The sequence below is a fragment of the Myotis yumanensis genome, unplaced genomic scaffold (genome assembly GCF_028538775.1).
Source record: "Myotis yumanensis isolate MYYU_CA2020_CCGP unplaced genomic scaffold, mMyoYum1.0.hap1 SCAF_17, whole genome shotgun sequence".
NCBI classification, from domain to species: domain Eukaryota; kingdom Metazoa; phylum Chordata; class Mammalia; order Chiroptera; family Vespertilionidae; genus Myotis; species Myotis yumanensis.
The window spans coordinates 15,582,586-15,599,588 of record NW_027223768.1 but is presented as its reverse complement, the minus strand read 5'-3'; the positions used below and the strand labels follow the sequence as shown (position 1 = coordinate 15,599,588).

At 51.6% G+C, this 17,003-nt stretch overlaps 1 protein-coding gene across 1 annotated transcript; it reads left to right on the top strand.

Annotated features, from left to right (window-relative positions):
- The first annotated feature begins 120 nt into the window (after positions 1 to 120).
- On the top strand, positions 121 to 15,750 carry UBQLN4 (ubiquilin 4). The gene is made up of 11 exons (XM_070395727.1): positions 121 to 290; positions 1,716 to 1,867; positions 2,472 to 2,689; positions 3,184 to 3,446; positions 4,959 to 5,117; positions 9,861 to 10,086; positions 11,134 to 11,273; positions 11,753 to 11,836; positions 11,990 to 12,105; positions 12,291 to 12,471; positions 13,992 to 15,750. Exons 1-11 carry the CDS (start codon positions 183 to 185, stop codon positions 14,142 to 14,144), a joined length of 1,800 nt encoding a protein of 599 aa, XP_070251828.1. The 5' UTR covers positions 121 to 182; the 3' UTR covers positions 14,145 to 15,750.
- Positions 15,751 to 17,003: the final 1,253 nt, after the last annotated feature.

Here is a 17,003-nt window from a genome sequence, read left to right as displayed (position 1 = left end):
GTGGCTGCGGCGGCCCGAAGGGGGTGGCGAGGCCTTGGGGAGGAAGGGGAGGGGAGGGGAGGGGAGGGGAGGGAAGGGGGAGTGTTGGAGGCGCCCGAGCCGAGCCAGGTCAGCGGGGCGGGCGGGGAGGAGGAGGAGGAGGAGCCGGGCGTGCTGGCGGGCGGCCGGGTGGCGGCGGCGGCATGGCGGAGCCGAGCGGGGCCGAGACGAGGCCCCCCATTCGGGTCACCGTCAAGACCCCCAAGGACAAGGAGGAAATTGTGATCAGCGATCGAGCCTCAGTCAAGGAGGTAGTGGGGGTGGGGGTGGGGTGGGGGTGGGGCGGGGGAGGGGTCCAAGCGGAGGGGGGGTGGCTCTGGACGGTCCGGCGGACGGGAGGGCCCGGGAGAGGAGGGCGGGGGCCCCCGCGGGCACTCGGAGCGGCGGGCGGGCGGGGGGCGTCCTGCGAGGGCGATCGGCGGAGCGCGGCGCGCGCTGGGGCGGGGAGGCCGGGGCTTGCTGGCGGCCTGGGCTGGGGGCGTGGTGGAGAGCGGGGTGCGGGCACCTGGCGCAGGGAAGGAAGCGGGAAGCCTTTCGGGGGAGCGTGCGCCCTGGCGCCTGGTCGGGGTTCCAGGCGTCGAGGCTGCGTGGGGGCCGGGCAGAGTGCTGAGCCCCGAGCGCCGGCGGGGGGCGCCCCTGTGCGCCCACGGGAACCCTCCGCGTGCTCCGCGCCGGGCGGCGGGGGTGGGATTCCCCTCCGCCCCGGTCCTTCTTGCTGTTTCAAATCCTGGCGGTCATGCCCGGGTCTCAGTGCCCCCGGGATTCACACGATGTGCAGTGGGTGTGCGGTAAAGTCGTGTTGAATAGGGAATAAGCCCGTGTCCGCCACCTCCCCGTGGCCGCTCCAGAATCTCACGTGGGCGGGGTTAGCACAGGCCTGCGGGTGGAAGGAGGGTCTGGACTCTGGAAGCTGCCGGTGCTTAGCAAGTGCACAGTGTATGATCTGGGTGCGAGTCTTCACTTCCCAAGCCAGCCTTTAGTATCATCACTGCCCCCCCACCCCCCGCCTTATAAAATGACTACATTCCAGAATTTAAATATTTTCCCCTGCAACGCTGGATTTGAAATCAGCTCCAGTCGAGAGGCAGTGTTCTGGTTAAGAGCCTGGGCTTTGGTGTGAAGACCTGAGTCCGTTCTGCACTGGCCAGTTTCCTATCCACTCTGACCCTCTTTCCTCTCATCTTTAAAATGGAAAGAATAGTCAATGTGTATCTCCTAGGACTTGCTCTTAACTCATGAATAGTTAGGTCCCATTACAAAGAACTGGGATCGATGTGTGTAGTTGTTACAAGCATGTTGGGAAGAAAGAGGGGATAGAAACTTGGGGTCATGAGAAGAGAGGGCTGAGGGACACAGGGCCTGCGTCCAAGGCTGTTGAAGGAGCTGAGACCGGGAGTTCCCTCCCAGGGAACTGGGCCGAGGGACTGAGGAGGGAGGGGCAGGTAGCAGCGAGGGCGTCCTGGGGTGGGAGAGTGGAGAGAGGAGCCTCTCTCTGGCCCTTCTCCTTGGTTAAGAAGAAAGGAGCTGCTTATTGCATCTGGAGGGAGGGAGTCATGATCGCAAACGGGACTTCCCACCACTGGCGGTGGGAGCCAAAGTGTGCTGAGGCACTTGAAGAGTCCCTGGTGGATGGAGTCCCGGCAACCTTTGCAGTGATCTCTGCCTCTTGATCACAGTTCAAAGAGGAAATCTCGCGGAGGTTTAAGGCTCAGCAGGATCAGCTGGTCCTGATCTTCGCAGGCAAGATCCTCAAGGATGGGGACACGCTGAACCAGCATGGAATCAAGGATGGGCTTACCGTCCATCTGGTCATCAAGACCCCGCAGAAGTAAGTTCAGGGGAGGAGCGGGTCCAGCTGCTGACTGGACCACTTTTCCCTGATACTTTCTCACCCACCTATGCCTGGAGGGTCTGTGCCTAGAGGACCTAGACCAAGACCAAGAAAGTGGCTCTTGAATGGGTTATGGTCTCCCCTGCAGGGGAACGGATGTGACTTACATCTCCCAGAATGCCCTGGAGACAGATGATCCAGTCAGGGGTGGGCAAACTTTTTGACTCGAGGGCCACAGTGGTTCTTAAACTGGACCGGAGGGCCGGAACAAAAGCATGGATGGAGTGTTTGTGTGAACTAATATAAATTCAAAGTAAACATCATTACATAAAAGGGTACGGTCTTTTTTTTTTTTTTTTTTTTTAGTTTTATTCATTTCAAACAGGCGGATCCAGGCCGCGGGCCGTAGTTTGCCCAAGGCTGTTAGCTCCTCCTTCCCTATCTGACTTATTGACTACCCCCTAGTATCACCCCACCCCAGCTTCAGTGTTGCTTAGGATGCAGCCTGGGTTGGGGCAGTAGCTGCACACCAAACACCAAGATGGTTGTCTTCCCTCTTCTTGTGTTCACGTAAACTAAGATTTTCTTCCTCTGTCCTCAGGGCTCAAGATCCAGCTGCTGCCACTGCTTCTTCCCCCTCTACTCCAGAGCCTGCCTCCGCGCCCTCCACCACGCCTGCTTCACCTGCCACCCCTGCCCAGCCCTCCACCTCTGGCAGTGCCGCCTCGGATGCTGGCAGTGGAAGCCGGAGGAGCAGTGGGGGGGGTCCCTCCCCAGGGGCTGGGGAGGGCCCCCCCAATGCTACCACATCCATACTCTGTAAGCCCTTAGGCACTGGGGGTTGGGGGAGAGCCGAGAGAAGGGAGAAACATGGTCCCCATTCATGATCTGATGGGGATAGAGGACCCTGGACATAAGACTTTCCAGTTAAGGGGAGCATGGGCAAAGATTAGAGTGGGAGGAAATGGCGCTGGGATATGGGGAACCGGGGGTGAAGACATTATAGGTAGGGACAAAAGTGGGTCCAACAGTAGCCAGCTGGGGAATATTGATTTACTCATTCAACAGGCCATCAGGGGGTGCCTTCTCTGTGCTCAGGACTATGCTCAGCTCCCAGCCTCTGCCACCAGGAGGGCTCAGTCTAGCAGGCTGACCTCTCTGCCAGCAGGTTCAGGGCCGGGGCTGTGGGAATGCCTGGGAAAGGGAGCTGTGCGAAGCAGAGGGGGCCCACCCTGGAGACCTGAACTCAGTGGGTCTGACCAGGTGGAGGAGGGGCTCCTGCAGCAGACTGTGACTCTGCCTCCTCCCCGCAGCTGGCTTTGGGGGCATCCTCGGCCTGGGCAGCCTGGGTCTCGGCTCCGCCAACTTCATGGAGCTGCAGCAACAGATGCAGAGGCAACTGATGTCCAATCCTGAGATGCTGTCGCAGATCATGGAGAACCCCCTGGTCCAGGACATGATGTCTAACCCTGACCTGATGCGCCACATGATCATGGCCAACCCCCAGATGCAGCAGCTGATGGAGCGGAACCCTGAGATCAGCCACATGCTCAACAACCCTGAGCTCATGAGGCAGGTGGGTGTGAGAGAGGTGGGGTGGGGGTGTGCCTGCCCAGCCTTTCTTTCCCCACCTTGTCCTACCTTGATTTGTTCAGCAGCCATGTTTTGTACACTCGGGGTCCAGTGATAAAAAGACACACGCCTAGCTTTTCAGGAACTCCTGGTCTTAAAGAAAAATGGGACAAGTGAGCAGACAATGATAATACAGTGTGATCAGTAATATCACACGGATAGTCACAGGGTCCCCGAGGGGCACAGCGTAGGTCTTGACTCTATACTCGGGCTCCAAGGAGGCCTCCCTAGAGGAAATGTCACCCAAGCTGAGGTCCAAGGGAGGAAGCATGACCCAGAAGAAGGACCAATGGACAGCAAGTGCAAAGGCCTGGGAGTAAAAGATAGTAGGGTATTCGGGAAGCATTGAGGATGGCCAGGGCTAGGTGAGTAAGGGAGACCCAGGTGAGGCAGTTTTGTGTTGGTCTCTGGGAGCTCCAGCTCATGGCCCAGTCCACCAAGGGACAGAGAGAGACAGCCTCAGCAGAACAGTGGGCACCAGTGCTGGACTTACCAGGAGATAAGCTTCATTAGGACAAGGATTTGCAAGTGTATTGTTCACTGTCTAGAATAGTGCCTGGTATATAGTAGTCACTCAGTAAGTTATTGAATAACTGAATTATGGGATAAGAGGTCAGAGTCATGTCTTAGACGTAAGGGCATTGCAGAAGAGTGTGGAGCAAATTTGGGAAGAAGGACAGGGAAGGTGTTGGATGGGAACAAGACATAGCCGTACTCATGTTTTCTGTCATGTACTGCTGTCCACTGGAATTGACACAGGCTATTCTTTATTGAGAGTGAGCCATTGGCTCAAAAGAAAAAGCCCCATCCTCAGATTTAGTCAGGCCAAAGATCTGGGGATGGGAGTTAAAGGGTGTTCGTAGCATGGCCCCAGCTTGAATCCTTTCCTTCCTCAACATATAATTTACCAGGAGGCAGAGCTGGTGTTGGCCAGACAGACTAACCTGGCCTTGACAGCTGGCTCCACCACTAACTGGCTGTGTGTCCCCAGGCAGTGAGTCTCTGAGCCTCTTTTTTCTTCTGCAAAATAGGGACAGAGATACCTACTTGGGACCATTATTGTGGGGATTAAATGACTTGAATTCTGTAAATTAGTCCAACGCCTGTATGTAGTAGGTGCTCAAGAGATGTTAGTTTCTTACTCAATATCCTCGTGCTCTCTGACCCCTGACACCTCTGTGGGCCTCCTGAACCTGAAGGAGGGAAGCTGATGCTGTGATCACTTCTGTGATCATTGTGTCTCACTGGAAAGAGCCAACTAGAATGCCCACAGGGAAGATGGTTGGAACCAAAATGACAGGAAGGAAGGAAGTCTAGTCAACCCTGTTCTCTCCCGCAGTAGGCAGACCCTGGACCCTGGACCCCGATGCTGATGCAGGCCTCCTCCTCAGGCCCACCCTTGGCAGGCTTGGGGCTCCCTGGTTCTAGGGCCCATTCTCTCTACCTTCCCCACCAGACGATGGAGCTTGCTCGAAATCCAGCCATGATGCAGGAGATGATGCGGAACCAGGACCGGGCCCTCAGCAACCTGGAGAGCATCCCTGGAGGGTATAACGCCCTCCGCCGCATGTACACTGACATCCAGGAGCCCATGTTCAGTGCTGCCCGGGAACAGGTGGGGCCAGGGGCTGGGGCGTCAGGTGGGTTGTCTGGCCAGAGATTCCTGACCTCCAGACCCAGGAGAGCCTGGGGTGCTGTCTGCTCCTCTTTCTAGTCTCACCCTCCACCCCTGAGGGTGGGCCTTGGCTTGGAAATGGTTCCCATAATGCATAGTCAGGGCTGGTCCAACTTGGCATGGGACTGAGGCGCTAGGGCAGAAAGTAGCAGAGTTCCCCAGGGAAGTGGGTGAGGCATAGAGTCCAGGGATTTGATGTTGTTCTGGAAAACTTCTGGCACCAGGGGCTCAAAAGTTGTGGGTCAGGCCTGGGGTCAAACAGAAGGGATACAACCTTCTAGAAGTGGTATCATGCTGTTCATATAGTTTTTAACTGTCTCACCTGTGGTAGAATCACCTGAGGAGCTTGTTAACGAGGAGATTCCGGGTCCCCCACCTTTGAGCTACTAAATGACTCAATCTCTGGAATCAGCTTCTGGGAGTATGCACTTTTAAACTTAAAAAAATTTTTTTAAAAAAATTGATTTTAGAGAGGAAGGGAGAGGGAGAGAAAGGTAGAACCATCAATGAAGAGAATCATTGATCTACTGCCTCCTGCATGCCCTCTACTGGGGATTGAGCCCACAACCCACAACCTGGGCACATGCCCTCCCAGAATCCAACTGGGACCTGGTTCATAGATTGACGCTCAACCACTGAGCCACACTGGCCAGACTGGGAATATGCACTTTAAAAATGCTTTATGAATTCTTTCCAAATGTACAACAAATATAGATAAAAATAGAGCATTCTGTCTATCCATGTTGCCCTAAGATGTTGCCATATATAGTTTCAGTGTCTCTTTTGGTTCTTTTTTTTTTTTTTAAGTTTTATTTACATCAAATACGTTACACATTTACATGTTTCAAAATTCAAAAGGTACACAAAGTAAACAAAAGGGCATTTAAAAAGCATGGAAAGGGCCGAACCGGTTTGGCTCAGTGGATAGAGCGTCGGCCTGCGGACTGAAGGGTCCCTGGTTCGATTCCGGTCAGGGGCATGTATCTTGGTTGCGGGCACATCCCCACTGGGGGGCGTGCAGGAGGCAGCTGATCAATCTCTCTCATCGATGTTTCTAACTCTCTGTCCCTCTCCCTTCTTCTCTGTGAAAAATCAATAAAATAAAAAAACATGGAAAGGAATACAAGCTCAATAAGTTATGCAAAAGGGATCCTATTTTCTTCTCCAACCACTTCTTTCTTACCCCAAGTTAATGAATGTTGTTAATATTTTGAATATTTTCCTGTACATATTTAATATTTGCAAATAAGACATTACAGATAGAAAGCAGCCTTCTCTATGGTTTTCTTTCCTTCTTCAGAGTTAACTACCACCCTGAAGTTGGTGTTTGTCATTTTTTTTCTTTGATTACCTATATATGTATCCATAAGTAAGCTATAATTTTATTTTGCATATTTTTCAACCTTCTAGAAGTGGTATCATGCTGTTCATTTAATTTTTAACTTGCTTTTTAAACATTTTTTAAAATATATTTTTATTGATTTCAGAGAGGAAGGGAGAGGGAGAGAGAGATAGAAACATCAGTGATGAGGGAGAATCATTGATTGGCTGCCTCCTGCATGCCCCCTACTGGGGATCAAGCCCAACAACCCAGGCATGTGCCCTTGACCGGAATCGAACTTGGGACCCTTCACTCCGCAGGCTGACACTCTATCCATTGAGCCAAACCAGCTAGGGTGCTTTTTAAACATTTTTAAAAAGTTTTATTGAAGGATAATCAGTGTCAGAAAGGTGCACGTAAGTGTACAGCTTGATGGATCTCCACAAACCGAACACCCTCCCGCAACCAGTGCTCTTTGGGAGGGAGGCTATCACACTATTTTTTCCTTGTGGAAAGGAAAAAGCACCATGTCCGGAGTGGCCCATGATATCCAACAGATGCCGCATTCCTGCTGCCTCTGTCCGACACCAAGTCTCCACAAATGAGTGTATGTCTTTCTGGCTCTGCTCAGTCCCACTGGTCTGTCTGTCTGTCCCTGCAGTGCTACCACATTGTCTTATTTAAGCCTGGACATCTGGCGGAGCAAATCCCCACCTTATTCTTTTTTTTTTTTTTTTAATATATTTTATTGATTTTTTTACAGAGAGGAAGGGAGAGGGATAGAGAGTTAGAAACATCGATGAGAGAGAAACATGGATCAGCTGCCTCCTGCACACTCCCCACTGGGGATGTGCCCGCAACCAAGGTACATGCCCTTGACTGGAATCAACCTGGGACCCTTGAGTCCGCAGGCCGACGCTCTATCCACTGAGCCAAACCGGTTAGGGCCCCACCTTATTCTTAACATCATCTTGGTTATTTTGGAGATTGCTCTTTCAAATTTTAGAAACTGCTTGCAGGGATCAACTATGAATTTTTAAAGGAATTTATTTATTTTATATGTTACTTAAGTATTTAATTTAAAATGTATATCCAAGTAATGCATTCACCTAGTTAAAAAAAAAAATCAAGTAGTTGAGAGAGGCTGATAAGCACTCCAGTTAATTCTGATGCACACTGAGGTGTGTGAGCCACCGGTTTAGCTATAGGAACATAGCAGTTGGCATCAACAAACCTGGGTTTGAATACCTGCTTCACCATTGTCTAGTGATGTGATTTTAAGTGAGTTTCCTCGCCCCTCTAAGCCTTAGCTTCCTCATTTCCAAATGGAAGCAATATATTATAGCAGAGGCTCTCAATCATTTTGGTCTCAGGATCCCTTTATACTCTTAAAAATTATTGAGGATCCTCAAAAGCATTTGTTTTCATGGGTTAGATCTGATATTCACTGTATGTAAAATTAAAACTAAGAAAATTTTTAAATGTTTATTAATTCACTTAAAAATAACAACAAATTCATTACATTAACATAAATAGCATATTTTTTTTGAAAAAACTTTATTTTCCAAATCAGAACTTTAGAGGAAAGAGTGGCCCTGTTATGTTTTTTTGTTGTTGTTTTTTTTTTACAACACGGCGTTTTTTGTTTTTTTGCCGTTGATTCCTGTATGTGCCCTGACCAGGGATCGAACCTGCAACATTGGCATATTGGGACGACACTCTAACCAACTGTGCTATCTGGCCAGGGTGTTGTTTTGCATTTTTACAGACCTCTTTAATGTCTGGCTACAAAGCAGCTGGATTGTCAGAGCTGCTTCTGCATTCAGTCCACTGCAGTGTCACATGTTATGTATGTAGTCCTTGGAAAACTCCACTCAATACTCATGAGAGAATGAAAGTGAAAAATGCAGATTACGTATTCGAATTATAAAAATAGTTTTGAACCTTTCAAGGGTCCTAGGACCACACTTTGAGAACTGACATATTGGAGGGATATTGTAAACATTACAATAAATGGCAGCTGTTCTCACTCTAGGGAGTTTAGGAAGAGAGATTTAGTCCTTAGAGTATACCAGGAAGAACAAAACCGGGCTCCAAAGTTGGGTGCTAGTCAAGTCACCAGAACAGGAAATCTGAAACAGGGACAGAGACTGAAACCTGGTGCACGAACTCTGGCCTGCAAGCCCCATTATCTGAACTGGCATCTGGTGAGGTGAGAGAACCACCGCCCAGAGCAGCAGAGTCCTTGGTCAGCCGTGGTCCCATGACCCACTTTGAATAAACAGAAAAAGTGACTGGGTGTGAAACTGCAAACCGCACGGTGGGGAGGGCTGAGGCTGCTCAGAGACCTGCTTAGGTCAGGACGGCCTAGGAACTCAGGACAGAGGCTGAGCCAGGGAAATGGGGCTGGGACTTCCCCAGCAAGCACACCCCTTGGACAGAGGGCGGAGGTTCAGGCAGCACCATAGGATGGTCCAGACCCTGAGATAATCCTGAGTGACTTGGTGGGAGCCGGGTGCTGAGGGGGATGAAGCATCTGGTCTGAGGAGGTAGGCTGGGCGTCGGGGGAGGAGATTGGAGGCCTAGAGATGTGCTCCATGGTGGTGTGCCTGGGGGGACGGAGCCCACATAGGGGACCCAGGCAGCGAGGGAGGAGGCTCTGGGGAGTTAGTATTGGGCCAAGGTGGTCGGAAAAGGGGCAGCTGGAGGCAAATCAGCGTTGAAGGGAAAGCCAGCACTTACTTATTGAGCACCTACGAGTGTGAGGAGCAGGGTGTGAAGGTGAGGCCAATGTCTGTGCCTCAGGAGCTGAGGAAGACGATCTCACTGCACACTGGAATGTGTGTAAAGTACTGTGGAACACAGAGGAGGCTAGAGACGGAATATTTAGAGCAGGGGTCCCTCAAACTTTTTAAACAGGGGGCCAGTTCACTGTCCCTCAGACCGTTGGAGGGCCAGATTATAGTTTAAAAAACAACTATGAACACATTCCTATGCACATTGCACATACCTTATTTTGAAGTAAAAAAACAAAACGGGAGCAAGTACAATATTTGTATTTGCATGTGGCCTGCGGGCCGTAGTTTGAGGACCCCTGATTTAGAGCCACCAGGAGAGCCGGGAAGTTTCCAGTTATCTGAGGGGTTCAGTTATCCAGTCGTTAGCATCCGCCAGCTCCGCCTGCAGGATAGGGGTGGGGCTGCCCATTGTGGGGCTAAGAATTGAGCTGAGGATTCCTAAGGTCTCAGATCTCTCTCCCTTTCCTGGGAAGGGGAGGCTACTAGGTGAGAGGAAAGAAGGGGTGTAGCCCTTGTCCCCTGCTTTGTTTCAGTCCTTAACCCGAACCCTTTCCCTCCTCCCAGTTTGGCAACAATCCCTTCTCTTCCCTGGCCGGGAACTCCGACAGCTCATCTTCCCAGCCTCTGCGGACTGAGAATCGAGAGCCCCTCCCTAACCCCTGGAGCCCCTCGCCCCCCACCTCCCAGGCCCCCGGGTCCGGTGGGGAGGGCACCGGAGGATCGGGGACCAGCCAGGTGCACCCGACAGTCTCCAACCCCTTTGGGATCAATGCGGCTAGCCTGGGGTCAGGTATGTCCTAGGGTGGAAGGAGCATAGTGGGTCTCCAGGGCAGTTCCTCTGGCCCAGGACTGAATGGGGTTCATACTGTTTCAGAATATTGAAGACAGAGGTGAGACTATGGAAGCCACAGAGGAAAACAGTGGCTCCACCCCTCAGAGAGTGAGGGTTGGTTCCAACCAGGCCCTGATACCATTGGGAGTGACCTAAGTAATGGCTCACCAATAAACCAGCCCCACCTTCTAAGCTGTTTCAGCATAAGTGGTACTGTCCAGCGTAAATGGGTCAGACTGGGGATGAGGGTGTGGAGAGGAACCAGGGCAGACCTGGGGACAGGCAGATGCGGGGGCGGGGGGAGGGGGGTGCAGAGCTACCATGTGCAGGTTGTGACTGCACGACCGTGGGGGTGCCCCACTTATCTGGACTCTGGCTGTACTTACGACCCAGAGGATGTCTTTGGTAGATGCCCTGATTTCTCTGTTCCCTGGGGGGATATCTTTATTGGGAAAGTCCCTTCCCCTCTATGTGCTTCAGTTCCCTTATTTATAAAATAAGGGACTTGAACCTGACTCATGGTTTTAAAAGTCCGCTCCTGAATTCTGGGAAGTCTGGGCCACCTTCAGGATGGGAAAGGACCAAAGGGGAGAGGCTCCAGGCCTCCTGCTCCAGCCCCGACCATGCTGGGTTTCTGCCTGAGATTTGGTTTGGGGAAAGAGTCTCTGCTGCTAAGACAAGTTTGGAAACCATTGATCTACGTGATCTTTAGTCAAATCCTTTCCAACTCTGACATTCTCTGAGCTTGTGAGAGGAACAGGGCATGAATCAGACCCAGTTTCCAACTGGCTTGTCTTTCCTGAGCAGAGTGGATGGGAAAGGGGCCGGGCCCCTGCGGGAGTCAGCAGAGCCTGGACCACGCCCAGGACCTGGGCGCCCATTGTCCCGCTGCCTTTCTGAGCTCTATAGCCACTCAGTGTCTGAAGGAAGGTAGGTTGATGTGGCATCTGGTGTCCATCTGGACGCCCTCTCTCCTGTGTGGTTTGTTTTTCCTCCTTGCCTTAGGGATGTTCAACAGCCCGGAAATGCAGGCCCTGCTCCAGCAGATCTCCGAGAACCCCCAGCTGATGCAGAACGTGATCTCCGCCCCCTACATGCGCAGCATGATGCAGACGCTTGCCCAGAACCCGGACTTTGCCGCTCAGGTATGGAACTGTCCGGGGGAGTGCAAGGGGGCAGTTACTTGTGGTCAAAACACTCGGGAGCCAGACTGCCTGGGTTTGTATCTCAAGCATCAGCACTTCCTCGCTGTGTAAGTTAAGTAATTTAACCTCCCAGTTTCCTCAGCTGTAAACTGGTAACAGTAGTTCCTCATAGGTTTGTGAGGATTAAATGAGTTGATGCCTATAAAGTGCTTTGAACTTGGCATGGCACATCGTAGGCACTGTGTCCTCGGTCATTATCAGACCCAGGGCTGAGCAGCCTGGCTCCTGATGTCATCATTGCCCGGAGTATAGTTCTATTTCCTCTCGCTGTCCCACTTAGGCCTTCAGGATACTTTGAGATCCTTGGAAAAGCTGGCCAGATTTCCTGCAGTGGTAGGGGTGCCGAGGGAGACTGAGGCTGTGGGGGATTCTGAGGGTGGGTAGGCCCAGGCCTCCCCCTACTACCTTGACCCTGGCAGATGATGGTGAACGTGCCACTCTTCGCGGGGAACCCCCAGCTTCAGGAGCAGCTCCGCCTGCAGCTCCCCGTCTTCCTGCAGCAGGTCAGTGAGGAGCCTAGAGGGCAGGGGGTGGACCCTGAAGCCCAAGGGGTGGAACTGCAGGGACGGGGCAGAGCTCGGCCCTGGGCTCAGGGTTTAGGCTGCTTCCTGTCTCCTGCCACCTCCCATTGCTTTTCTCTGCTCTTTTCCCACCAGATGCAGAATCCAGAGTCACTCTCCATCCTTACCAATCCCCGCGCCATGCAGGCGCTGCTGCAGATCCAGCAGGGATTGCAGACCTTGCAGACTGAGGCCCCCGGGCTGATACCCAGGTGAGGGTAGGAGGCAGGTGGGCAGCAAGGTTCTGGCGACTTCTCCCCTCACCCCCTCCCTCTGCCACTCCGAGCAGCCATTGTGTCTGTTTTCCTGTTTCCTCCAATTGCTTTCCTTCCGGATCTCATGTTCTCATCCCTTTCTCAGAGGCCATCTCCCACCTTTTGGTCTCTCCTGTCTGCAGCCTTGGCTCCTTCGGGATGTCCCGGACCCTCGCACCCTCAGCAAGCAGCGCCGGGCCTGCGCCCGAGGCCCCCACCTCCTCACCAACCCCACCAGCCACTTCTCCCACAGGGGCTTCCAGTGCTCAGCAGCAGCTCATGCAGCAGATGATCCAGCTTTTGGCAGGAAGTGGAAACTCACAGGTACACGGGGCAGCGGGGCGGGTGCTGGAACTGCCACTCCATCCTGGTGGTGTCAGGGGTCGCAGTAGAATGGAGAGAGCAGAGCAGGCTTTGGAGGCAGCCAGCCCTGGCTTTGCACCCTCGTCTGCCACTTTCTAGCCTTGGGCAAGTTACTGATCTTCCCTCAGTTCAGTTCCCACAGCTGTAAAATGGAGATGAGAATAGTAATAGCACTTACCATGTGCTCGGTACTGTTCTCACTGCCTCATTTAATTTATTTCTCACAACAGCCTTGTGAGGGAGCTATTATTATAGTTCCTGTGTTACAAAAGGAGAAAACTGAAGCCCAGAGAGATGAGGGGGCTTGCTCAGTCTAAAGCCAGTAAGTAATGGAGCCAAGACTCAAACCGAGGCATGCTGGCTCCAGGATTTACACTGTAACTACTGTGTTTTACTACTTCCACTCATATCTTTTTTTTTTTCTTTTAAAATATTTTTATTGATTTCAGAGAGGAAGGGAGAGGGAGAGAGAGATAGAAACTTCAATGATGAGAGAGAATCATTGATCGGCTGCCTCCTGTACATCCCCTGTTGGGCATGTGCCCTTGACCGGAATCGAAACCGGGGCCTTTCAGTCCTCAGGCTGACGCTCTATCCACTGAGCCACACCGGCTAGGGCCATGGAATTCTTTTGATAATTAAAGCAGCCTCCATCTCTGAGACCTGAGAAGAGGATTCTGGGAGGTGAGGTAACTAAAGCCCTGGGGTACTAAGTGAAGGCTAGGGGTTTGAGGGCGTGAGGATGACCTCGGGAAAACCTCTAACCTTTCTCCGGCCTTTGTAACTCATCTGGGGAAAGCCTGTCAGTAGAAATGTAGGTATGCCCAGTTCTGCAAAAGCTGAACCAGTGATCGCCAAGGTTGAGCCCCACTTACATCCTGTGGGTGGCATGGAGCGCTGGGGGGCTTTTGTGCAGCAGCCAGGTGGCCTGTGATGGCTGGGCTCCTTCCAGCTCTGAGTCTTCTGTTCATGGTCTAGGCTAGTGCTTCATAAACATCCCTTGGGAAAACACTTCCAGGAGATATTTATAGGAGTGTCACATAGGAAAAGCCTCCTCTTTTGTAAATAGCTATGTTTGTGGATTGGTTAAAATTAAACAGATTCTTTCTTTCCTGGAGCCATTCTCAGGCCTTTACTGTGACTGTATGTGTGAGGATGGCTAGGAGGGGTTTAGAGGTGGTGGTTAGGACACATCTTATCCACCACCGCGCATTTGGCGTTTGGAGTACCTGTTCACATCTCCAGACTGTTGACGGGAAGTAGTTAGGAGTATAAGCTGACTGAAGCCTGTCTGTTACTTTGAAATTTTAAGAAAGACACCTCCACCTCATTATCACACAGTTGCTTGCAGCTCACCACCCTGCTCCATTGATTGACTCTGAGGATGTTCGAGAAGACCTACAGGTTGTCTTCTCTTCATTGTAAACCCCCAGCTTCTGAAGTTGGTCCTGTGTCCGCTTCACAAGGCCTGTCCCCTGTAGGTGCAGACGCCAGAAGTGAGATTCCAGCAGCAGCTAGATCAGCTCAACGCCATGGGCTTCATCAACCGGGAGGCTAACCTGCAGGCCCTGATTGCCACAGGAGGGGACATCAATGCGGCCATTGAGAGACTGCTGGGCTCTCAGCTCTCCTAAGCCTGTGGCCGTGCCTCCTGCTTCTCCCTTCCCTGGATGCCACCTCTGGTTCCTGTCGGCTCCTTCCCTCTGCCGCTTGTCATCCCTCTGTCTTCTTCCTGCCCTCTTCAGACACGGTGGCTTTAGAGGCGTGGACCCCAACCCTGTAGCTCTGCCTGAGAATTTTGGTTCTACTTCTACTTCTTCCAGAATCTTCTCTCCTGCTCCTGCTTGAGCAGAACTATTTAACGGTCTTCACAGTTTGCTGATGGGCCCACAACCGCCTTTGCAATCTTCACACTTCTCCGTGGCAGCACAGAGTTGAAGGAGGAACCGACTCTCTGGTTATGGAACACGGTCTTTCACCTGTACCACTAGGGTTTTGCTGGTCTCATGTTTACTTTTGGTAACTCTCTTCTTTCTTTCCCCATCCCCTCTCACCTCCAGCCTAACCAGTGCTAGAACTCCATCCTCGGAAGGAGGGGCAGGTGAAGCAGGCAGAGATTTTCCTCCTCGCCCCTGAAGTGCTTTTTAATGGGGTCTGTTGGGACCTCCAGGGGGAGGAAGATGCCTGTTCTTCCTGTCTGAAGGAGGAGATAGGACTGTGTCTGAACAAGGAATTAACCAGCCCTGGACCAGCCCAACAGAGACTGGTGCCCAGAAGAAGGGCCTGAGATTTCTGGAGGAAGGGAATGGGCAAAACAGCCTGAGGAAAAGACTTGGAAGTTGAATTGACAGTTAGGAAGTGGAAGCACTAATTGCTCTATTAGGCAGGAGAGTCCTGGTTCAGGAGGCAGAGGAGACTTAGATGCTAATGTAGCCTGAGTTGAAAGGGGCTCAATGAAGCTAAGGGAGATGGCTCCCAAGGGGCCATATTAGCTCCATTTCCTCAAACACACGTGCTTATGTACACACACACACATTTCCATGAATCCAGGACCTGTCTGTGTCCCCAGGTACCAGTGATTTGAGCCCCCCTTAAAAGACATGAAGTGGGTTGGGGTCTGGCTCGGCAGTGGGTGTGTGGTGGTGGGGTGCATATGGGTTGAGTAGAAGTGGATTCTTTGCTGATTTCTGGTTCAGAGCTCCCCGCACCAGAGAAATAGGCAAAAGGGCTAGTCTAGGGCAGGAATGTGTACAGCCCAGGGAGCTAGGTCCCTTGGGCCTCTGGATGCTGGGTAACCCAAGGGTAGTGTGGATACTCCTTCTACCAGAACTGTGACCAACACCCTTACACCCCTCTCCTGATTGCTTCAGGGGATGGTAGAAGGGTCTTTCCATCTAGAGCCCCTGGCCCTTGCCCTTTGAGTTCTTCACTATTTCCCTCCAGGCCAGAAAGTTCTATTTGAGACAGGAAAGGAGAGGCTGGCAATGCTGCCTGTGATCTGGAGTTGGACGTGACTATACTGGAGCACAGGGGAGGCTCATATCACCTCCTCTCAATGCTACTCAGCCCAGCTGCTTGGCGGGCCCATGGCTGAGAATATGGAGGCATGAGAAACAGGATTTTCTCCCAGTGGGAAAGGGCCCCAAGCACTCCAGAGAGGATGTCTGCGTGGCTCCTCTCCGTCCTTCCCTCAGCTCCCACACTGGCCTTTGTAAATAAATGGTGTGGTCTTTGTTGTGAGTGTGTCTTGGTGTTTGTTTGCGGGCCGGGGGGGGGGGGGGGGGGGGGGCGGGGAGGCTAGCTGAAGACAGCTTCTTGGTCTTAGAGGGTTTTTATAAAGTGGATCTAGAGGAATTTGAAGTTCGGTTCACTTACTACAGATGTTAAGAAACACTGAAAGTTAAGGGATAACTGGTCGTGGGATATCTATAACCCATGGTTTAGGAATGAGAAAGGTTGCATTCTTCCATTCCCCGTCCCCAGACCATAAAATACCAGATTCCTCATCCGACCCCCCACCCCCACCCACACTGGTCAATCTGGGAGAAGAATGTATACTTTTTAAAATATATATTTTTTTATTGGTTTCAGAGAGGAAAGGAGAGAGAGAGAGAGAGAGAGATAATGAGAATCATTGATCAGCTGCCTCCTGCATGCCCCCCTACTGGGGATTGAGCCCACAACCCAGGTATGTGCCCTTGACCGGAATCGAACTTGGGATCCTTCAGTCTGCAGGCGGATGCTCTATCCATTGAGCCAAACCAGCCAGAGCGAGGAATGTAACTTCTTTTTTTTTTTTTTAATTTTTTTATTGCTTAAAGTATTACAAAGGGTATTACATATGTGTCCTCCCCCCCCCCCCCCCCCCCCCCCGCCCTTGACAATCCCCTGGCCTCCCCTACCCAGGAATGTAACTTCTGTCTGATCTTTTGGCAAGATCGCTCTCTCCTTACCTCAGGTAAAAAGGTAAAAAAAACACACAGCCACCAAAAAAACCCTTGCAGCTAGATCTTATGCAGGTGGAGTTTAGTAGTTCTTAGTCTTGATCTCTGAGACTAATGTGTGAACTTTTATCTTGTGTAGTGAGGTTATGGCCTGGAGTTCTGTGATACATGAATAAATCATGGTGGGAGGTTCCACTTCTGATTATGGTAGTCTGGATATTTTATTTAATTTATTTACTTTTTAAAATATATTTTATTGATTTTTTTACAGAGAGGAAGGGAGAGAGAGAGGGATAGTTAGAAACATCAATGAGAGAGAAACATCGATCAGCTGCCTCCTGCACACCCCCTACTGGGGATGTGCCTGCAACCAAGGTACATGCCCTTGACCGGAATCGAACCTGGGACCCTTCAGTCCGCAGGCCACCCCTCTATCCACTGAGCCAAACCAGTTAGGGCAGTCTGGATATTTTAGACCAACATTCTCACTAGAAAATTTTTAATTTTTTTTTATTGATTTTAGAGAGCGAGCGAGAGAGAAACATTAAT